This window comes from Peromyscus leucopus, chromosome 11 (genome assembly GCF_004664715.2).
Source record: "Peromyscus leucopus breed LL Stock chromosome 11, UCI_PerLeu_2.1, whole genome shotgun sequence".
NCBI classification, from domain to species: Eukaryota; Metazoa; Chordata; class Mammalia; order Rodentia; family Cricetidae; genus Peromyscus; species Peromyscus leucopus.
Window position 1 is genome coordinate 555,875 of NC_051072.1, and position 24,259 is coordinate 580,133.

At 40.1% G+C, this 24,259-nt stretch overlaps 1 protein-coding gene across 1 annotated transcript in view; it reads left to right on the forward strand.

The window, feature by feature from the left end:
• LOC114685537 (zinc finger protein 420-like) overlaps positions 1-22,513 on the forward strand; it is a 28,965-nt gene extending 6,452 nt beyond the window's left edge. Inside the window, 8 exon segments of the mRNA XM_037209576.1 lie at positions 246-372; positions 863-958; positions 3,010-4,325; positions 7,099-7,299; positions 10,899-11,025; positions 11,527-11,622; positions 20,630-21,969; positions 21,971-22,513. Of these exon segments, the coding sequence (XP_037065471.1) occupies positions 246-372; positions 863-958; positions 3,010-4,325; positions 7,099-7,299; positions 10,899-11,025; positions 11,527-11,622; positions 20,630-21,969; positions 21,971-22,189 (3,522 nt within the window). The 3' untranslated portion in view covers positions 22,190-22,513.
• Positions 22,514-24,259: the final 1,746 nt, after the last annotated feature.

Here is a 24,259-nt window from a genome sequence, read left to right on the forward strand (position 1 = left end):
GCACCACCTATAATGGGCTGTGCTCTGTCATATCAATCACTAATTAAGAAAATGCCACCTAGGCTTGGCTACAGGACAGTCTTAAAGAGGCATTTTCTCTACTATGTTTCTCTCTTCTCAAATGATGCTAGCTAGTGTCAAGTTGACAGGAAAACTATCTATCCCCATGAATCTTGGTATTTATATTATAATTAATAGTTTTAATTAAACTAAAGTGTGATATCATTCATTGGTTTTTATTGCAGGAAATGCTGTCATTCTGGGATGTGGCCATTGATTTCTCTCCAGAAGAGTGGGAATGCCTGGAGCCTGCTCAGTGGAATTTGTACAGGGATGTGATGTTGGAGAATTACAGCAACCTTGTGTTCCTTGGTGAGGCTCTCATCCATAGTGAATTCTTATTTCGACCTCAACTGTAGCTTCCACACTTGGTATGGTATCTCATAGGAGCATTTCATCAGCCATTTTCATATCCTTCATTTACCGAAAAATTAGAGAGGTTGCTCCATAGCTAAGAAACATTCCACTGTTTAAACTCTTAGTGTCGTGTATATATATTTCATTCAGTAGTCACTCCAGTGGGACTGTTAGCAATTCCAAGGCATGAGGCTGGAGCATACTTGTTAATTGAAGTGTTTCCCAATTCAGTTTTAATGTTTTTTTTCTCTAAATGAGACTCAGTATCTGGACATTGTACATTGCTTCATGTGCAGTAGTGGTACTGTGAGAAAACATTTAAGGAACTGATTGTCTGCAGTCAATTTTTCCACCGTCTTACCTTATAAACAGTGTACTGGGAGGGACATGTCAATTCCCAGCAGAAGAACACTTCCACCATCTTGTTCTCTCTCCCTACAAACAGGTCTTGCTGTCTCTAAGCCATGCCTGGTGACATTTCTGGAGCAAAGGCAAGGGCCTTGGGATGTGAAGATACAGGCCTCTGGCACCATGCACCCAGGTGTGTAGGGAGAGGGGTTTATGCAGAATTGAGGTCTAAATCTCCAACAGAAAGGCAGGCTTTCACATGTGCATTGAAAACTGTTGATGTGGAGATAATTCTTTTTTTTTTTTTTTTTTTTTTTTTTTGGTTTTTGGAGACAGGGTTTCTCTGTGCAGCTTTGCGCATTTTTCCTGGAACTCACTTGGTAGCCCAGGCTGGCCTCGAACTCACAGAGATCTGCCTGCCTCTGCCTCCCGAGTGCTGGGATTAAAGGCGTGCGCCACCACCGCCCAGCGTGGAGATAATTCTTTAGGTGAGCTGTGCATTTCCAAGGTTTTTCCTTTTTGTTGAGTCTACATTGTAATGTAAGAAATGCATGAAAGTCGGTACACTTTTCTACAAGCCTCTTCTTTACCCTCAGGGTGAAGCCATTGGAATACAGTAAGTTCACACATAAGTTTCTTTTGTATCACTTACACTCATGTTAATGAATGTCAGCCCATCAGAGTTCTTTGTGAATGATGAAAATTTTCTAAGTTTTTTTCCTATTACATCCTCCAAAATAAGGATTTAAAATGTATGCCCTTTGTGGATATATTTCCAAAGATCAAAACTGTCTGCAACTAGGAGTCTGTGTTTAATAGCTCATCAATAAGCTTTCAGAATTTTGTGGGTTGGAGGAGTTTTTTTACCTTGTAATTTCATATGGTGTATTGTTACTTAGATGTCTGCATTGCCTATAATCATTTGTTTTATGTACCCTATGTATTTGGTGGGTGGATAAAACACATCAAGACAGTGTAAGATAAAAATATCTAATAGCTCTGGTTTTGTGAATTTTCCTTTCACAGGGAAACATGAGTCTCCCTTTCTTTTTTTGGGTTTTTTGTTGTTTTTTTTTGGTTTTTGGTCTTTTTGGTTTTTTTTGTTTTTTATTTGTTTTTTTTTTTTTTTGGTGTGTGTGTGTGTGTGTGTGTGTGTGTGTGTGTGTGTGTGTTGTTTTGTTTTTGTTTTGTTTTTCAAGACAGGGTTTCTCTGTGTAGCTTTGGAGCCTATCCTGGAACTCTGTGTGTAGTCCAGGCTGGCCTTGAACTCGCAGAGATCTACCTGCTTCTGCCTCCATGTGCCACCACTGCCCGGCTGAGTCTCCCATTTTTATGCCGTGTTCATTGTCTCTCTCCATTCAGTGGTTATTTAATCTTGTAAATGAATAAATCTCAGAAACGGGTAAATTATCACCAGGCCTGCTACCCCATTACATAGTCTCAGCACTTGGAGGCAGAGGTAGGTGCATCTCTGAGCTGGAGGCTAGCCTCATCCACATAGAAATTCCCAGGATAGCCAGGGCTACAGAGAGAAACCCTGTCTCAAAAAAAAAAAAAAAAAAAAAAAAAAAAAAAGAAACAAAGAAATTTTTTACCTGTTCATTGACAAAATCATCAGCAAAATTTCTATTATTCACCAGTGAACCTTAATGTTTTGTTATGACTTGATATGTTTCAGGTATTCATTTTCTAGTTAGCAATAATAAAACATAAAGTACTGTCCTGAATCCTTAGGCTATATTATTTAATATTGCTCTGGACAGTCTCCTTGTTATGCAATATATCTTTTGTGTCTTCTAAAACAAAACTCTATACTTAAAATAATAATTTTATATATATATATATATATATAAAGGTTTATTTATTATGTATGCAGTGTTCTGTCTGCAGGCCTGAAGGGGGCACCAGATCTCATTACAGATGGTTGTGAGCCACCATGTGGTTGCTGGGAATTGAACTCAGGACCTCTGGGAGAGCAGCCAGTGCCCTTAAACACTGAGCCATTTCTCCAGTCCCATAATTGTATATTTTGATGTTGGTCTAATCTCACATAATCACGATTAACTTTATCTTTTAGGCTTGACTACTTTATAATTTCATTGATTTTTTTTTTTAGCCATTTTTCATCTATATTGTTCAATGGGCTTATTTCTGTTAGTAAAATGTTTCTAATTTAAAGATAAGCCTTATTAGTATAAACAATATTTCCTAGTTTTTGTTCATATCTCAACTTTTGCTCAACAGGAAGAACACCCAGTGATTGTAACAATTACATCAAGGTCATTGATTGTAAATCACTTCTTATTCAACGCCAGAAAATTCATACAGAGGAGAAACCTTACAAGTGTGAGGAATGTGGTAAGGCCCTTAGTTCTCACAAAACACTTTCTATACACCAGAGACTTCATACTGGAGACAAACCCTACACGTGTAAAGAATGTCATAAGACCTTTAATACTCGTGCATCACTTTTTATACACCAGAAAAATCATACTGATGAGAAAACCAACAAGTGTGAAGAATGTGGCAAATCATTTCATTATTTTTCAATGCTGAAGCAACATCAAAGAATTCATTCTGGAGAGAAACCCTACAAGTGTGAAGAATGTGGAAAGGCACTTAGTTCTCAAAAAACCCTATCTATACACCAGAGACTTCATACTGGAAACAAACCCTATATGTGTTCAGAATGTCATAAGACCTTTAATACTCGCTCATCACTTTTTATACACCAGAAAAATCATACTGATGAAAAACCCTACAAGTGTGAAGAATGTGGCAAATCCTTTTGCTATCCTTCATTCCTTAAGCAACATCAAAGAATTCATTGTGGAGAAAATCCCTACAAGTATGAAAAATGTAATGCACACCTTCAGGAATATCAAACAATTCACACTGGAGAGAAACCATATAAGTGTGAAGAATGTCACAAAGCCTTTCGTTATCACTCAGCTCTTAGGATACACAAGACAGTTCATAGTGGAGAGAAACCCTACAAGTGTGAAGAATGTGGCAAATGTTTTTCCTCATCTTCATGCCTTAGACGACATCAAACAATTCACTCTGAAGACAATCCCTACAAGTGTGAAGTGTGTGGCAGACGTTTTTGCTCATCTTCATCCCTTAGAAGACATCAAACATTCCATTCTGAAGACAATCCCTATAAGTGTGTAGAATGTGGCAAAAGGTTTTCCTGTTCTGCAAGCCTTCAGGAACATCAAACAGTTCACACTGGAGAGAAACCACACAAGTGTGAAGAATGTCACAAAGCCTTTCGTTATCACTCAGCTCTTAGGAGACACAAGAGAGTTCACACTAGAGAGAAATCCTACCAGTGTGCAGAGTGTGGCAAATGTTTTTCTTCATCTTTATGTCTTGGACGACATCAAGCAATTCACACTGAGGACAATCCCTACAAATGTGCAGAGTGTGGCAAAGCCTTTGTTAATCTTTATAGCCTTACTCGACACATGATAGTTCATACTGGAGAGAAATCCTACAAATGGCTTAAAAAGTTTCCTTGTTCAGACCTTAAGACACATCAAGTGACTTATTCTGAATAAAACTCCCTGAGTGTGTGAAGTATGTTAAAAATCTTTGCTAATCATTCAGATCTTAATCCAACTCAAATGAATCCATAAAGGAGGATTATTAATTATTAAAGACTTGATAATAATTATTAATTATTTTGAATGTCAACAGGAACATCTAACTTCCAACAGCCTAAATGCTGAGAATGTCATCAGAGAAGAGTAGAGACTTCTCTTTGCTGTAACATCCAACAGTTTGTTCAAGCAGTGTGTTTGAAACATGCCTTGATTAATGAGTCTCTTCCTTCTGCAACTATAAATGTTCCATGAAACCTTTACATGTCATAACGTTGTCGACTGGGTGCCCTGAATCTGAGATCTGGGCTGTGGTATTTACTGTTATTTTTCCCTGTGGTGTTACCCAAGCTCCTGTCATAACATCCTCCCTGAGTGTGTAAGACTCTCCATAAAATCATATTTCTCACCATGTTGGATTTTTGTGAAATGGTCTGCATTGGTAAAAATCTGGGCTGAATGAGCATTAGTCTTTTTCTCCCCAGGAAATGCTAGCAGAACACATTTTCAGTTATATTTGGTTCCAGAATAAAGAATGTCTTATTTCCTTTCAGTTCAGAACAGTGTTTCTCATAAATCCAACTGTCATGTCATAGAAACTTGAATCCATATTGAAATAAGGACCCAAGCCACATGCACTCACTCAGCAGAAAGGATGTATTTGATTAGTGGATATCTGATCATCAATTATGAAACATTGTAGGTGCAGGTCTTACTTTACAGACCTGAAAAAGTCACCTCAATCTCAAGTTTATTAATTTACTGAAAATTGTTAATACACGGTAGTTAACCTAAACATTAACAATCACTGACTTATAAATGATTAAATGTCTCTACTGTGTCCAAAATTGTGTTTCTAGTCATGCTAAGTACAAATGAAATTTATTTACAGAGACAAGATAGGAAGGAGAATCCCATTATGTCTCTCATTCTATAGTCTTCTGTATATGCTATTGAAGTACATTCTAAAGCACATACCTCAAAACAAGTTTAAACGTAGTTTAATATGACATAAAATTAAAAACCAACTGTAACTATATTTTTTAAAAAATCCTGGCTTGGGAAATAGAGTGCTAGTGCTAAGGTGTTAATTTTACAATCCTCTTAGATGACAGGACACCCCCAGGCTCAAGTAGCAGCACTATTTCCCTTGGATGAGACACAGACCCTATCAGAGTAAATCGCGGGTTCATCATGTGACACCATAAGGATGTAAGGGGAAAGCATGCTGGATGTCTGCTGCTCTTGTCTCCCCTGGCACATCTGCTCCAATGACCAGGCCCTGCTTAAGTAACTGGTTGTTAATCTTTGTCAAATGACAGATTGCCTCAGGAAAAGTGATTCCGAGAGCCTTCTTTAAAAAAAAAAAAAAAAAAAAAAAATCAAAGTTTTGAAAGTAACTAAAGAAGTGGGCCATGAAGTCACGAAGGCTGTGTCAGAATGTCCTGATTATACCGCATCTCCTCTGGAGCCTCTACAGGCAAATAAATTTGTAATGTTGTCCATACACAAAAGACAATTTTTTTTTTTATAAAGGAAAAGTAGAAACATAAACAAGAGTAGCCAGGCTTATTCGGGCAGAAACCAAGGCAGACCATAGGCACGAGGCAAAGGAATTTCAAGGACAAGGAATACCCTATCACAGTTAGAGAAAGCAGGCTCAGAGACCTTAGAAAGGGAAAGTGTTGGGACCCAGTATAGCTTCTCTAACTGGAGAGCCACACAGCTCACCCTCTAGTATAGAAAAAGTGGTCCCACACCCCATAGCCACTGTGAATTGGGGCTTGGTCCCCCTGGCTGGTTAAGCACTGGTTGCCTGGGGTTTCAGAAGGTTAAAGAAGTGCAGGATGGATGCTCCACCACTGCCAACATGGCAGCTTCTCCTCAGGAGCCTTCTGCAGGCACCACAGGTGGTCCTTTCTGACCTCCCTCACCTCAGGATGTGAGCGCAGCAAAGCAGCCCATTTACCAGTCTGTATCTTGCACTGGGTTGCTTTAAGGTAAATGGACACTTAATAAAGGTTCATCAAAGCCTTGTGACCTCACGAGGCGATGTATCTGAGATAACTAATTGCATCCTGACAACTATTAGAGTCTAAGCGGACATCGAGAATGGATTGCCTTTCCTAGTAAGAGATGAAAGTGAAACTCTGAGTGCAGATAGTTAATGCATAGTAACATATGAGCAAAAAAAAATAAAAAAAAAAAAAAAAAAAAAAAAAAAAAAAAAAAAAAAAAAAAAAAAAAAAAAAAAAAAAAAAAATGAAATGACGTGTCATTACACACTGTGAGACAGGGGGAGGGGGGGGGGGGATATAAGCATGAAATAGCAGTGTATATACTGATTGTGAAATGCATTGATATTGTAAAATACTAGTAGTGTTCCACTAAGCTGAATCTTGTAAAATCTGAAAGATTACAAACTAAGTGGGAAATCCCGATGATTTAGTTTTCATTTTATTATTTTTTTTTTTTTTTGTTCCCGACAAACTAACTTCACTATGTGGGTTCAATCACACAAAAACTCGGAGTCTCGTCTATGTATGGCTCACAGAGAGGTTCAAAGAGAGGAAAAAGATTATTTATTTATAGTACTGTGTATTAAGACAAAGTCTACATTAGAGTCAAGAGCTTTAACTTAGGCTAACTACGGAGTAAAGACAACAGAGAGCAGGGTACAAATTCAAGAACGTGGGGGGGGGGGGGGAAGAGACGAAAAACAAAAACAAAAACAAAAGAAGCACACACTAGACTTCCGGTTAGGTGCCTGCACAGAATTCTGGGATGTGTAGTTCATGCGATTGTGACATCACAAGGAGCCGTCCAGGAAATTCCAATTGAGCTTTCGTTTTTGTACAGGTGCGTCTTCCTCAAACTTGGGCGAGAGTCCTGCCCTGTCCTACAATCCTGTTGCGTCTCTGACATGGAGGTTGGTCCAAGGTTCCGCTCAGCCTGACGCACTGTGCGGGGGGCAGGCATCCGTCTTGGAGGGAATGGACCTGGGCTGGGTGGGAGGGCGGAAATAGCTGCCTTGGAGGTGCTGTGCTGAACTGACTGGGACACCTGAGGTTGCAGGTCAGGGCTGGGGAGAGGGTGATAGGGACTGTGCCCTGAGTGACAGTTTACTTAGGACGTCGCTTGACAGGCAAGTCCGGCTTGGGCTTCTGGGACAGGAGAGCTGCCTGGTAGCACAAAGTCCAGGATTGCAAACTAATGATGGTCAGCTGACTGCCTGCTCCTGAGGTGGAGCTGGGAGCTCAGTGAGCAGCTTTGGTGGGGAAGCATGCTTCTCTACGCTCTGAGCGCAGATCTCGTCGTAGCAAACGTCTGGACATCTGTCGTAGTAGTTTCTCAGAATCTGTAGAGCAAATGGGGTCTGGTCCTTCCTGAACTCTTTAATCAGCACTCGGAGGCAGAGGCAGGGATCTCTGTGAGTTCGAGCAGCCTGGCTCCATGTGATCATGGCCAGTTACAAGAACCTGTTCGAAAGAAGAAAGGAAAAATGTGAGACGAGAAAAAGGTCTCAGGTGGGAAATTCTGGAACCAGCCGACAGATCTGCCAGAATCAGCTGCAATAGAAAAGTTTTGACTGGGGTGGGAGAACACACATACACCCACACACAGAGAGGGACGTCTGCAGCAAGAAAAAACTGAGAAGCTGACTCCAGGCTTCACCGCGAGGGCTGGGTTTTCTTAACCTTTGAAAGGTCTTCCATCCTTAATGTAGGATGGACTAACTGTAAAAACGGTAGGCAGGATGTCTCCTTGGCCCAAAATGGTTGTGTCAACATGTCTTGATCTGGCCTTGAGCTTGTTGAGCTAGTCAAGAAGCAGGGTCCCAAGGAACAGGTGAAAAGGTCTCATGACCTTGTGTTACAGTGACAGGCTTTTGTGTCAGGTCAGGGGGTGAGGAAGAACTCACAGACTGTGTGTATTCATGTGATTTAAAGTAAATCGACCTGTGATAGAAAAGAAACTCCAGTCTACTCTATTGCACATCCCTGTCATCTCTGCATTTGTGAGGGGGAGGCAGGATCCTCTGATCCTCCTCTGCTTCATAGAAAATTCAAGGCCAGAGTCTGTGTCATAAACATTTAGACATATGTCATGGTCATGAGAAATACTTTCTGTGGTTCATTTCTTGTTTCTTACAGTGAGCGCCATGACAAATCCATGCAGTCAACACATTGCTGACTTAAGAACTGCTTGTGGTTAAAGTCTGTTGACACATTTCACATGTAATTTAAACTTTAGTCACTGAGTTGGGCTCCTTTAGGGAGTGACCCTTGCAGTGAGTTCTCCATTGGGGACCTGTTCTAGTTCTCTCATAGAACAGGGTTTTCCATCTTCACTCTGTCTAGACTCTTGCCATTCTTCATGGTCATCAATTTCCCCTACTCTTAGAAATTCACAGTTAAAAAGAGTGGAATCTCTGTTTTCTGGGTTTTTTTCTCACTTAGTTGTAAAGGTGAGAACGTGGTCTACCTGCTACAAAGGTGCTTTCAACACAGTTCAGTTGCTTTTCCCTTGAGAAATTAAAGGGTGTTCTATTCACCAAATTTATCTGGTCTGCTTGTGATTTGAAGATGTATTGACCTCCTCATTACTGCTAATTCTGCCCTTTATTAAAAGACATTTTCTTTACATTCTTCTTTACAGAGTAGATCTTTCCTCTGCACCAAAGTCTTGAGAGCATGCCCCACCCCCTCCTAGTGCTGAAAACACCATGCACTTCAGGCACAATGTTCTGAGTCTCGCCTGACAGCCTCCGACCTAAGGACAAGTTTTCATAGTACTAGAAGGTACTTCGCAAGCTTCCAAAGGAGAGAAGTGATAACCCAACAAAAGGACTGCCTGAACAATGACAACATCAATATACATGGTACCCTGTAGATGGCAGTTTCATGTGACCCTGCACCAAAAGAAGTATGTGTACCAAAGAACTGCTGAGAGAGGGAGAATTAGTCTTCCCCAAGGATGAACCCACTCACTGTTCATCCAGTGTGAAGAGGTCAGTCCTCAAAACATACAGGCAACCTGGACAGAATCAGCCTTTCATATTTATATAGTTATGTGTATGTATATACAAATAAATTTAACCATAATAATTAAAGAAGAAGACGTCATACATTTGAGATGGACAAGAAAGGAATTGGAATGAGGAAGGGGGAAATGATATACTTTAATTGCACAATTTGCAGAAAAACAAACCAGTCTAGTCATTTGTGATAATATGGGTGAAACTGGAAATTATTTCAGGCAGAGAAAGCTAAGTACCACTTGATCACATTGATAGCATGTAACTCACAGAAGTTGGATATACAACAATTTTTCCCACTGGCCAGGGACATCCGGAAGCTGAGTCTTAGGGACTTACCAAATAGATGCTCTGGAACAGTGTGATAAGAGGGCAATCTATGCTCACAGTACTGTTCCTCCTAATGCTGGATGTGTGTAAACATTATGTAAGGTACATTTCTGAAGCCTGATTTATAGTGTTTGAGTAGATGAGCATACAGAAACTGAGAAGGATGATCCAAGTTTACTCCTAAAATAATTACAAAATACCCCATTAATACTTAAGTTGCTGATAATTTTCATGTATTAATAAAAAGGAAACATAATGTAGGGCTGTTCCCATAGATCATTCTGGGACTTTACTTAATAAGATATGAAAGACAGAAATCTGAAGTCAGAAAATTTTGAAATAAGATAATAGCATCAGCCAATATATTTTTCAGCTACAGCACACTGACAAACAGGTGTCATATATGGAAAACATTTTAGGAATATCACAAACACATTGATCAGTACCCGTCAGAGAAAAGACAGAAAGTGAAAAATGACTAAAGATCAGAGAGATGTCTGTTCTATTTTAAGTTCTCCAATAGTGTTCTTAGTCCTGTAGTTGATTTTTTCCCTATGTTCACATCTATTTTTTCTGTGAGTTCTTCCTGTATTATTCTGCATGTTGATGGTGAAATACGGATTTACTATAGATGCAGTGCTCATCCAGGAAATCAGGTTGCTCTCCTTGTCTGCTCCATCTCATGTCTCTTGTCTCTGTCATTGGTGTCACTGCTGAACTCTGTACAAATTCAGAAACTCAGACTTCAGCCAGGGCTGCTGCTGCATCAGAGTCTGTATTTTCATTTCATTTCATATTTGTGATTGTGCATATTAAGTGTTGAGATTTCCTTCTCTCTCACCATTTTTTCTCCTCTAAGAAATAAGCGTATCACACTGTTACACATTATTCTGCTTTCCTATATCATATAGGACAACCTGCCCAGGATGGACATCACCCATAATGGGCTGTGCTGTCTCATATCAATCACTAATTAAGAAAGTGCCACCTAGGCTTTGCTACAAGACAGTCTTAGGGATGCATTTTCTCAATTATGTTTCTGTCATCTCAAATGACCCTAGCTGCAGAACTATCCAGCCCGATGCATCTTGGTATTTTTATTCTTATTGGTGGTTTTAATTAATTAAAAGTGTGATGTCATTCATTGATCTTTATTTCAGGAAATGCTGTCCTTCTGGGATGTGGCTATTGATTTCTCTCCAGAGGAGTGGGAATGCCTGGAACCTTCTCAGTGGAATTTGTACAGGGATGTGATGTTGGAGAATTACAGCCACCTTGATTTCCTGGGTGAGGATCTCATCCATAGTGAATTCTTATTTCACCATCAACATGTAGCTTACTCGCTTTCTACAATATCTCATGGCAGCTTGTGCTTTTCAACAGTGAGTTTCATATTCTTCACCTTAACAAAAATTAGAGACATTGCTCCATATCTAAGAAGCATTTCAATGATTTTTCTTTTTTATGAGTGTGTTTGAACTGTCATTGTTGGACATGTTTCCTTCACTCTAGTGGGACTGTTAGAAATTCAATAGCATGAGGCATGGAGTAGACTTGTTAATTAAAGTGTTTTACAATTCAGTTTTAATGGTTTTCCCTTTAAATGAGACTCAGAATCTGGACACTGTAAATTTCTCTAATATAGTAATACTGTCAGAAAACATTTAAAGACCTGCTTGTCTGCAGTCATTTATTGTATTATCTCTTTCTTATAAACACTGTTCTAGGACATGCCAGCTCCTAGTAGAAGAACACTTAAGCAGTCTTGTCCCCTTTTCTGACAAACAGGACTTGCTGTCTCTAAGCCATTCCTGGTGACATTTCTGGAGCAAAGACAAGGGCCTTCAGGTGTGAAGAGACAAGCAACAGCCCTCGAGCATTCAGGTGTGTAGGAATGGGGTGGGGGAGTTCAGGAACAGATTTGAGGTCCAAATATCCAACAAAGGCCAGGCTTTCCCATCTGCATTGAAACATGATTATGGAGATAATTCTTTAGGTCTCTCCTTGTTATTGTCAAAGGACATCTCTCAGATGTTTATGATGTTTAAGTCTCTTAAGCTTGGTAATTCCCCAGTGGTCAGTTGTTCATGTATTTACAGTGACTTCCAAGGTTTGTCTTTTTCTTGAGACTACATTGTAATGTAAGACTCAGGGAAATGTCACTCTATGCAGAAAAGTCATTTATTTGCTGGAGTTTAGTGTAGGCTCATGCTGGAAAGGTTTCTACACTGAAGTGAGGCATGATTGGGTTTATAAATCCACACCTCCAATTCCATCACAGAGAGGCAGGCAGTGATAGAAGGTCAACAGTTTCAGTTCTGTTGATGAAAATGATTTTGGGGAGGGCAGCAGCTGGATAAAACTTAGACAAACCAGAGCCACTGTGGACAGTTCATTCCCCACTGGTCTTAGGGAAGAGTCAGTGCATTGACTTATTTTATAAGGGGTTGTATTGGCTACTAGGTCCACTTACTAAACAGAGGCTATTTTATTTTTCAGCACAGTTATACAACCAGGTAATCATGCAGAGTGAGACTATTAGACCTAGGAAGAGAAGGATGAGAGGTCCCGGGATGCCTGGGAGTAAGGTTTTCAGCCTTGGTCCCACCAAACCAGCTATGATAACAGGAGATGTGTGCCTCTCTTTCTCAGCAGTTAATAGGTTTAGGTCTTTTACAGAGTTGAAAGGCTCCATTTTTTCCTCAGTTAAATATATCATCTACAAGGAATAACTGTTCCTTGGATATGCCCGTGCATAAGTCATTGAAGACATCAGATAAATCTATTTATAAACCTGGCATTTCCACATATATGATGGCTACTGAAATGTTTTGTTTTAGAGTCTAGTCCTCGGTTGCTGTTGTTGCTATCCCTGAAGAAAGCATTACGGCTCATATTTCCAGGAGTCCAATGAGAGAAAAGGACCTCACAGTCCCTGCTTCTAAATGTCTCTTGTTGAATTATTTAAACTTTCTCGATGTGTGTACATTGTTCCTGGTTTGTAATGGGAGCAGGGCTGAAGAACATCCCAGGTGACTCAGAGGGGTTTGGATGAACTTTCACAGTCCATGTCTCCTCCTCCTCAGGTGGTTTTATTTGTCTTACCTGGCTCTGGTGGGTCCACACATCGCATAAGCAACTTAGCTTAAATGATTGCCCTTGGTTCACCCTGCTGTGCTGACTGGCCCTGTGGCAGAGCCGCTGTCATATATTATCTACCACTTTGCTGAGGACTCCTTACACAATCAGACATTGACATCTCAGCTCTAGGATTAGCTTTGTTAGGAGGAAGAATATTGAAAGCCAGGGGACAGGGCGTGACCATTTGAACTAGCATTATAGTTCCCATACCATTTAGGTACCAGGTGTAGGTACAATGTTCCCCTGTACATAGGATACTCAACATCAGTTCATCATACATTGAGTGCAGAGTGATTGCAATAAGTGTCTCCATTGCTTGAGACATTTAGGATGTGGGTGCAAAATCTAAGATCCTCTATAGCATGAGAGAATCCATTCCGTCTTGTGGGACATGAGGAGTTATTCATCTTCCTTATAGATAATGAATAGGATTTCCTGGTCTGGTTTTCAGGCCAGAGGGAGACAGGAGCAGCAGATTCTGGCAAGTCCTATCCTCTATGCATCCTTATTCTGTGATGAGGCTAGCATGCCACTTACTCTTGTATGGTCTGTGTCCCATTGGAGGGTAAGTATGCTATTTGATCCTTGATGTATCCTGTCATGCAAGTGTAGTATCGATTTAACACTTTTTATTTAAGCAGTCAATTTCAATAACCAGTTTTTTTTAAGTATGCTTCATATTTGAATATTATTCCCTATTAAGCAAAAAGTTAAAATTAAATTTGTTTTATGTTACCTGCTTTATGCTTAACTTAGATAACATGTACACTGGCCTGTATAATAGAAGATATAGATTGGTCTGTTCCTCCAATATTGTCTCTGCAAATGAATTATATTTGTATTTAGCATGACTACAAACAGATATTTGGATACATTAAAGATATTTAATTACTCATTAGGTGACTCATCATTAGGTATTCTATGTTAATTATCTTTGTAACAGTCTACAGTAAATTAGAGGCTCTAATTGGGATTTTATAATTGAAAGTAATTTATCGCTGTTAAAAATTTGAATCCTCAGCCGGGCGGTGGTGGCGCACGCCTTTAATCCCAGCACTCGGGAGCAGAGGCAGGCCGATCTTTGTGAGTTCGAGGCCAGCCTGGACTACCAAGTGAGTTCCAGGAAAAGGCGCAAAGCTACACAGAGAAACCCTGTCTCGAAAATCAAAAAAAAAAAAAATTTGAATCCTCAAATTAGCATTTTTTTTAATCCGAAGATGCTTTATACAGAACTAAACTTTAAACATAAATACAGTCCATGGAAAAACTGGTAACCTCCCTGTCCTCATTTCTTTATGGTGGAACTTTACAAAATCTGAATTAATCCAACAGGTCTTCTACATTAAGGACCTTGTTTTATCACAAAGAATACAACCAGAGGAGAGAATAGAAGGGTTAACCTTTATATAAAGACACCTGTGAGAATAAAAAGGTGTACAATTAATTATCAACACAGTTGTCCTGACTCAGTTTCTCCAAATATTTAAAGTTTAACAAAGTTAGCAAAAACATAAGTGACTAGACATTTTTTTAATTTAAGAAATTTTTTTATTCATTTTACATACCAACCACAGATTCCCCCTCTCATCCCTCCTCCTGCCCCCACCCCCAGTTTTCCCCGTCCCAATTCTCCCATCCCCTCCTCCAAAAGGGTAATGGCTCCCATAGAGAGTCGACAAAGCCAGCTACATTCAGTTGAGGAAAGACCAAGCCCCTGCCCCCTGCATCAAGGCTGAGCGAGTTGTCCCACCATAGGTAATGGGCCTCAGAAAGCCAGCTCATGCACCAGGGATAGATCCTGATCCCAGTGCCAGAGGCCCCTCCAACAGACCAAGCTACACAATTGTCTCCTGTATCAGGGGGCCTAGTCAGGCCCCATGCAGGTTCCACAGCTGTCAGTCAAAAGTTATGAGTTCCTATGAGCTTGGTTCAGTTATCTCTGTAGTTTTCCCCATCATGATCTTCACACACACACACACACACACACACACACACACACACACACGCTCATAGAATCCCTCTTTCCTCTCTTCAACTAGACTCCTGGAGCTTGGTCTGGTACTTGGCTGTGAATCTCTGCATCTGTTTCCATCAGTTACTAGATGAAGGTTCTACAATGACAGTTAGGGTATTCACCGATCTGATTATTGGGGTAGGCCAGTTCAGGCACCCTCTCTACTACTGCTAATAGTCTAAGCTGGGGTTGTCCTTGTGGATGCCTAGGAATTTCCCTAGCACTAGGTTTCTCCCTAACCCCATAATCTCTCCCTCTATTAAGATATCTCTTTCATTGCTCTCCTACTCCATCCCTCCCTCAGCTCAACCACCCCATTCCCTCATGTTCTCCTCCCCCATCCTCTTGCCTCTACTGCCTCTCTCCCTGCCCCCAGGTTATTCATAGAGATCTCATCTATTTCCTCTTCCCAAGGTGATCTATGCATCCCTCTTAGGGTCCTCCTTGTTACCTAGCTTCTCTGGAGCTGTGGATTGTAGTCTGGTTATCCTTTGTTTTACATCTAGTCTAGATAGTCATCCTTAAGTCAGTTTTTGTTAACATGAGTAGATTTTCATAACCTTAGGGCTTTTGACAGTTAAGTATATCATCTTTAAGTCTCATCTACTATAAGGCCTGTAAAATATAGTCAGACCTCCTATCACCTGAAGACTTTCTGGGTTTGGTCCCCTCTTTATTTATGTAACTTATCTAATCTAAAATAATTTAACCCCTTTTTAAAAGATTTATGTCTTTTATTTTAAATGGTTTCACTGATCTGGAGATAGAAAATTGATTTCTTAACAAGAGCTTTAACAAGATATCAATAGCCTTGGATGAGAAAAGATTTTTTTTGCAAACAAGAACCAAGAAGGTAAGTATAGAACAGGAGTTCAAACTACAGATTTGATTAAAGCACCTCACTCCCTTTGGCCCAGACATCTGATCTTTTACGTATACCCCCTTGATTAAGCAATTTCAGATGAGACAAGATAATATTAACAAGTAAATTTATCATTTGATGTAACAGAATTTCCCAAAGCAGAGGTTGATAGGCAATAGCTATTTTCATGTGGCCCCTTAGCCAGTACAACAGGTTTCTCATCACTGAATAGGTAGACACCTGCACCTGAGTTTTGATTTTTCTGGCCTGTATGCCCTAGTGTCTCCAGAAAACCCCTAAGATCTCATGTAGTCAAAACCTCATTCCTTGCAACTATCTGGGAGGAGTGACTGGGTACTCACATGAGAATTCAGTGACCTTGACTCTAGCTCCTTTTTTGATTAATATTAACATTTAACAAGCCCAGCTGTGATTACTTTTATCAAGCACAGCTAGAGTTATGAAGATGGTCGTTGTTCAGCTTAGAAGAGACTGTGCAACATCAGTTACATAAAAGAAAGTTGAATCCAAACTACACAGCAAGGGTAATGTGATTCATTCATATTACCTGTGCACATAATGTTAAACCATTGTGCCTTGAAAGTTTAGAGATAAACCTTATAGAAAACATGACAGTCTTTATGATTTAGATAGTATGTAAACTTATCATGATCATTATTAAGTAAACATTAAACATTAACAGAATTTAGCTATGATTTTGAAGTTACTATTGATAAATTTTAGAGTGTCTTTTTTAATCCCTCTTAACAATGAGGATCCCATTAGTTGTTTTTATGATGTACATATTCCTACCATGAGGTATACTGAATAATAGCTTCTGCATGAAGTAGTTTGCTTTTTAGCTATTCTCAAGCACATAGCGTCTTTTCTTAGGCTGTCTTATTGTTCTCCTTCTGCCTGTCAGAGAGTCAGGGAGCCAGCCTGAGCCAGGACAGGGCACTGGAAGAAACTCTGAGACAAATATGCTTAGGTTTGAAGTGAGTGGGGCAAATCCTATCTCTAGAGCCAGGTTTTCAGTGAGCTAAAAACAGCATATGAGTATCTAAAAATTATTATCTATATGAAAAAGGCATTTGTTTATAAGACTAAACCCAGTGATTTACATATCCATAACTGGTTTGTGTCAGCAAATGTGGGCAGACAACCTGAATAGTTCTATATGTATTTCTCCTGTTATAAAGATATCAGGCTTTAGGATAATAGAATTCTATGAGACAGGGACATATTGGCTTCTTTGTGGATCAACCTCTAAGCTTAATACATAAGTACCTGTAGCCTAGAGACATTTAAACAGAAAACCACAAAACTAGACATCTAAGGAGCTCTGAAAGTTCTAGAAATGAAAGGAAGAGTATCCAGGCTTGGTGGAGCAGAAACAAGGGCTGACCTCAGCCACAAAGGAGTCCCAAGAACAGACAGAATGTCACATGTCAGAGGAAGCAGACTTGCATATCCAGTCGAAAGGACCCAACATAACTTCTGTCTCCAGTCTCCTACTTCACAAGCAGTTCACTGAAGGAACTCTCCCACAGAAAAACTGGCTATAACTCCTTGTTCACAGTGAGCTAGAATCTTGGACCTACAAGCTGGCTAGGCCCCTGGAATAACTGGGAATCTGCTCGTGCCCACACTGCAACTGCTAGTCTGGAGGCTCCTACTTCCCATTGTGTTCTGAGACGTAGGTTGTCCTGACTCTACTGAGACCTTATTGTGCATGGATGTGCCAGTGAGATTATATCCCAGCAACCAAAGGAGCCCTTTGGGTATATGGGGCTAGGAGTTTGCTGGGTTTGGAGTCTTGAAAAGACTATCAGGAGTGAGCTCACTGCTGGGGATGAGTGGATTGAAGAGGAAGAGACATGGAGTTTCCAAGAACCACTCATACAGACTCAGAAAGGAGGTTGGTACTGCTCATGGAGCAAGGATAGAGGAACCCCCGCAGCTTCCAGACACATGGAGCCCAGAGAATGGCCTGATCTCTGTTCCATGATGAGGGGCCGGGAAAGGGACAAAAAGCAGGGCACAGAACAATAGAGAAGACAGCATAGATGGAGTAGATTATGCAGTCGTTCGTTCAGCATCCAAAGAAATGATACAAGACAAGGATTTAACAGAAAATTTGTATCCATTACTTCTTCAGTCAATGTCTTGATTCTCAGAGGAAGTTTTCTGGGAGAAGTATCCATCAGAATTCACCCCCATTACCAGAAACTAGACCAGACACAGAAATAAACAAAAGACAAGGATTTCATCCAAAGACTCCGAGTAGGACTTCCAGCACCAATGTTTTCACTCTTAGTGGGAAAGTCCGGGTAGGATCCCTCATCACAATTCATTCCCTTTACAGAGACTACCCCAGACAACATATCTGCCCTACCTCCTCAGAACACAGTCTTTCTTTGTCAGGAAACATAGGGGTCACTCTGGGAATCCGGCTCTGGTGTGAGTGTTATGGTATCGTGGACCATCTCAGGGGACACCTTTTCTGTACCAATCCACCAAGCCTGGGAGACCCAGAGGGAGTCTGAGTCCCTTGATTGGCAGAGATCTTGCAGGTTCCTGCAAATGTTGCATCTACAGGGGACAGAGGGGAATACCACTCAATGCCTGACTAGAGTCATGTATTTTCTGGCTGTGGAGAGCAGATTCACACCAGAAAGAAGCCTTTTCCTGGACTGAACCATGTTTGGCTTATAGAGCCAAACCCCAAATTACCTCATACCGGAGGCTAACCAGGAGCCTGAAATTTCAAAATTGTCAGTTTTATTGATTCAAACAATTTATGTTGTAAAACAGTGGAGCTTCCAAAGCTGCAGGTGAGGCTACATGTGAACATTTTCTCAGTAGGATTGGTTAGTTAGCTGGGGGAGCAGTTGGATAAAACTCAGGCAAAATGGAGTCCCTTTGGGCAGTTCAGTAATAGACTTTGCACTGTTTGTTCACATCTGAGAGTTGCATAATTTCTAAAGACCTTGTGTGAAACCATTTTAAGACAGTAACTTCACACATAAGTTTCTTTCATATCGCATACATTCATATTAATGAAAGTCATCTCATGAGAGTTCTTTATGAATGATTAAAATATCTTCTCATTTTTCTCCTATCACACACTCAGTAACAATGATTTAAAATGCATGTACTTTGGGGACATATAGTCAAATGCAACACTGTCTACAACTAGGAGAATGTGTTTGATAGCTCATCAATAAGCTTTCAGGATTCTGCAGATTCAAGATTTTTTCTTTACTTTGCAGTTTGATGTTCTGTGTTAATATCTGGACAGGGCACAAAGCCTATAAGCATTTGTCTTATATAGCATGTAATCTATATATTTACATAGGTGGAATATCCCATTATAAAACACATCAGGGCAGTGTAAGGTAAAGAGATCTGTTTGGTTAGGTCTAATTCTGCGAACATGAGAACTGTTTCCACTTCTATATAATCACAAGTCCTTATATGTCTGTACCTTGCACATTGTCTCTCTCCTTATTGCTCAGAGGTTATTTAATATTGTAAGTGAATTAGTCCTTAGAAATTAGGTTAATGTTATTATCTATTCATTGACTGATAGGTTGTCTTCAGTGAAAGTTCTGTTATTTATAGCTGAACATGAAGGTTTTTCATAACTTCATAACCTTCAGGCATATATTTTCATGTCATCAAAACAAAATGTAAAATACCATCCTAAATCCTTGAGATAAGTTATTTAATAGTTGTGGACAGTCTACTTATTTTGAAGCATGTCTTTTTTGCCTTCAACTTTATACTTAAGACAAAAAAATCACAAAGTCACAATAAAATTACTCTTTTCCAAGGATGGCTACTTTATAATTTCATGTCTGTCTAGCCATATAACACCTGTATTATTTAACAGGCTTTCCTGTTATCAAAATGATCTTAAAAGTTTCCATAATTTTAGATGTCACTATTTATTTAGCTTTTTTTTTTTATTTTACACCACCATTCAGTTCAACATAATAGCCACAGATTCCCCTGTTCTTCCCCTCTCGCTCCCCTCCCCTCCCCTGCCCACCCCCCATTCCCACCTCCTCCAGATCAAGGTCTCCCCGAGGACCGGATCGACCTGGTAGACTCAGTCCAGGCAGGTCCAGTCCCCCCCTCCCAGACCAAGCCAAGCGTCCCTGCATAAGTCCCAGGATTCAAACAGCCAACTCATGCAACGAGCCCAGGACCTGGCACCAACGCACAGCTGCCTTCCAAACAGATCAAGCCAAATGACTGTCTCACCCATTCAGGGGGCCTGATCCAGTTGGGGGCCCCTCAGCCTTTGGTTCATAGATCCTGTGCTTCCATTCATTTGGTTATTTGTCCCGGTGCTTTATCCAACCTAGGCTTCAACAATTCTCGCTCATATAAACCCTCTTCTTTCTCATTAATTAGACTCCCAGTGCTCCACCAGGGGCCCAGCCGTGGATGTCTGCATCCAGATTCCTCAGTCCTTGGATGGGGTTTATGGCACAACTATCAGGGTGTCTGGCCATCCCATCACCAGAGTAGGTCAGTTCCTGCTGTTTCTCGACCATTGCCAGCAGTCTTTTGCGGGGGTATCTTTGTGGATCTCCGTGGGCCTCCCTAGCTCTCTGCTTCCTCCCCTTATTTAGCTATTTAACTTTGAATAATATGACATCCATTTTCTCTATGTTCTCTTTGGCTGTGCTTTTATTCCAGTTGTTTCCACCTACTGTGTTTTCTGAATTATGCTCATTGCCTGTAGGAGTTGAAATGTATTATAGTTTCTCATGTAAGGTTAAACATCTATGAGTAACCATCTCCATTTCAAAGGTAAACATTACATGTATGAAGAATGTTGCTAAGCTTTTGTTCAACAGGGACAACACCCAATGAATGTAATGATTACAGCAAGGTCTTTGATGATAATTCATTCCTTATTCAACACCAGAGAATTCACACAAGGGAGAAACCCTTCAAATGTGAAGAATGTGGTAAGGCCTTTAGTTCTCGCTCAACACTTTCTGTACATCAGAGACTTCATACTGGAGAAAAACCCTACAAGTGTGAAGATTGTTGTAAGACCTTTAATACTCGCTGTAAACTTTCTATACACCAGAGAATTCATACTGGAGAAAAACCTTACAAGTGTGAAGAATGTCATAAGGCCTTTAGTACTCGTTCAACACTTTCTGTACACCAGAAAAATCATACTGGAGAAAAACCCTATAAGTGTGAAGAATGTGGCAAATCATTTTACTATCCATCAATGCTGAAGCAACATCAAAGAATTCATTCTGCAGAAAAACCCTATAAGTGTGAAGAATGTGGCAAAGCTTTTTATGATCCTTCATTCCTGAAGAAACATCAAAGAGTTCATTGTGGAGAGAAACCCTACAAGTGTGAAGAATGTGGGAAATGTTTTTCCTATTCTTCAGACCTTAAAATACATCAAAGAATTCACTCTGAAGACAACCCCTACAAGTGTGGTGAATGTGGCAGAGCCTTTTCTAAGCTTTCTACCCTTGCTAAGCACAAGTTTGTTCATTCTAGAGAGAAATCGTACAAGTGCGAAGAGTGTGGGAATGCCTTTGCTTCTAAATTTTCCATGGTTCAGCACAAGTTATGTCATATTGGAGAGAAATCCTACCAATGTGAAGGATGTGGCCAAATGTTTTACTCTACTTCTGACCTAAAGAAACATAGAAGACTTCACTGTCAAGAGAAACTGTACAAGTGTGAAGTCTGTGGAAAAGCCTTTTCTAGCAATTCTTCCCTGACTCAGCACAAAATAGTCCATACCGGAGAGAAACGACACAAGTGTGAAAAGTGTGGCAAAAAGTTTGCCTATCCTTCAAAACTGAAGAGGCATGAGAGAATTCATAGTGGAGAGAAACCCTACATATGTGTAGTGTGCGGCAAGATCTTTTGTACTCATGCAGAACTTTCTGTACACAAGCGATCTCACACTGTAGAGAAACCACACAAATGTGAAGAGTGTGGGAAAACCTTTTGTATGCTCTCATCCCTTCCTCTGCACAAATTGCGCCATACAGGCGAGAAATCTTACAAGTGTGAAGAATGTGAAAAAATGTTTTACTCTACTTTAGACCTTAAAAAACACCTAATAATTCATACTGGAGAAAAACCATACAAGTGTGAAGAATGTCACAAAGCCTTTCGTAATCAATCAGCCCTTAATAGACACAAGGCGGTTCATACAGGAAAGAAACTCTACAAGTGTGACGAATGTGACAAAGTCTTTACCTATTCTTCAGACCTTAAAAGACATCAAAATATTCACTCTGAAAACAACCCACACAAGTGTGGGGAATGTGGCAAAGCCTTTGTTAATCTTTATAGCCTTACTCGACACAAGACAGTTCATACTGGAGAGAAATCCTACAAATGTAAAAAGTTTACATATCTTTAGCACTTAAAAGACATCAAATAATTCATTCTGAATACAAATTCTGTGAGTGTGTGGAGTATGGCAAAATCTTTGGTAATCATCAGAACTTGTCCAACCCAAATGAATTCATAGTGGAGAATATTATTACCTTAATTATTTTAGAATCTCAACAGGAACATCTGACTTCCACCAGCACAAACGCTAAGAATGTCACCAAAGAACAGTAGAGACTTCTCTTTGTTGTAACCTCCCTACCAGTTTCTTCAAGCAGTGTGTTTGAAACTTGCCTTGACTTATGACTTTTTCTTCTATAACTATAATTGTTCCATAAAACTTACCATGTCAAAACTTTGTTGAGTACCCTGAATCTGAGATCTGAGCTGTGGTACAGCTGTTTTTCCCAGAGGGGTCACCCATGCTCTTGTAATAACATCTCCCCTGAGTGTGTAAGAAGCTCCATAAACTCATATTTCTCACCATGTTGGACTTTGGTGAAATGATCGCATTGGTAACAATCTCGGCTGAATGACATTAGTCATTTTCTCCCCAGGAAATGCTAACAAAACACATCATATTTGATTCCAGAATAAAGAATCTCATTTATTTTAAGTTCAGAACAGCATTTCTCATATAATTCTAAATGTCATGTCATAGAAATTGCCATGACATTGAAACAAGGACCTGTGTCAGTTGCACTCACTCAGCAGAAAGGATGTATTTGATTAGTGGATATACGATCATCAACTATGAAACATTGTAGGTGCAGATCTTACTTTACTATTGATACAGATCCAAAAAAGCCATCTCAATCTCAAGTTTACTGATTTACTGTAAACTGTTAATACAAGGTAATTGAAGTCTCAACATTAACAATCACTGAGTTATATAAATGATTAAGTGTCTCTAATGTGCCTAGAATTGTGTTTCTAGTCATGTTAAGTCCAAATGAAATTTATTCACAGAGACGAGATGGGAAGGAAAATCCAATTATATCTCTCATTCTTTAGTCCTCTGTATATGCTGTTGAAGCACATCCTAAAGCACACATCTCAAATCATGTTTAAATTTAGTTTGTTTAATAGGACATAATATTCACAATCATATATGTATGATTTTGAAAAATGAATACTTGAATAAAAAGGGGTTCAATTTGCAATACCCTTGCCTGGCCAGACATCCCAGGCTCAAGTAGCACCATTTTCCTTGGATGGGACACAGACCCTATCAGAGTAAGTGGCATGCTAGCCACATTAGAGGATAAGGATTCAAGGGTAAATAAGACCTGTTGGAAGTCTGTTACTCCAGCCTCCCTCTGGCATATCAGGAAAACCACCTTAACTATAAGGAAGGTGAATTTCTCCTCATGTCTCACGTGAGAGTGGGATGAATTTAGTTGCCAAGTGGAGGAGTCTGTACCCACACCCTAAATTTCTCAAGTCTTATAAAGGCAAATAGGAATTACGCTGCCTTCAGTGTCTGTGACTTATGAGGATGCTGTCAATAGGGGATCTTTGCATCTAAACTGCCAGGCAAATGGTATGGAATTTACACCATAGTTCAATTAGCTGTGATTTTACCCTGACTTTACAATTTTCTCCCCCTAGCAAAGCCAGTTCCAGGATGGCAGGTCAGTGCCTAATGCTGTAAGGAGTCCCAAGAAAAGCTTTAAGTACCATAAGACAGAGTCAGCCAAGAGGCCAGTCAGTACAGCAGGCTCAACTGCGGGCATTCATTTAAACAGCAAGTTACAGGTGCCATCCTGTGGATCCACCAGGAACAGCTAAGGAAAGAACGCTGCTGAAGGAGAACAAAACCTGGACTGTAAAGGCCCAGCCAGACCAGCCTCTCTGAATCACCTCCCAGAGATGATGGCGCACCTGCCCTTCATCCCTGCTTCTTTTTGCAAGCCTGGAGGCCAGAGGTCCACAAGGCAGATGCTTGAGGTATTCAACAGGGGTCACTAGAGATAGGGTTCATTATACTCCTTCCCTTTGGACTTAGTGGACATAGTAGCTAAATACATCCACGTTCTTACCTTTATGCACACAGATTCAGATACCTCTCAACACCCATCAGAAAGCATGAATTATGTGGTAGA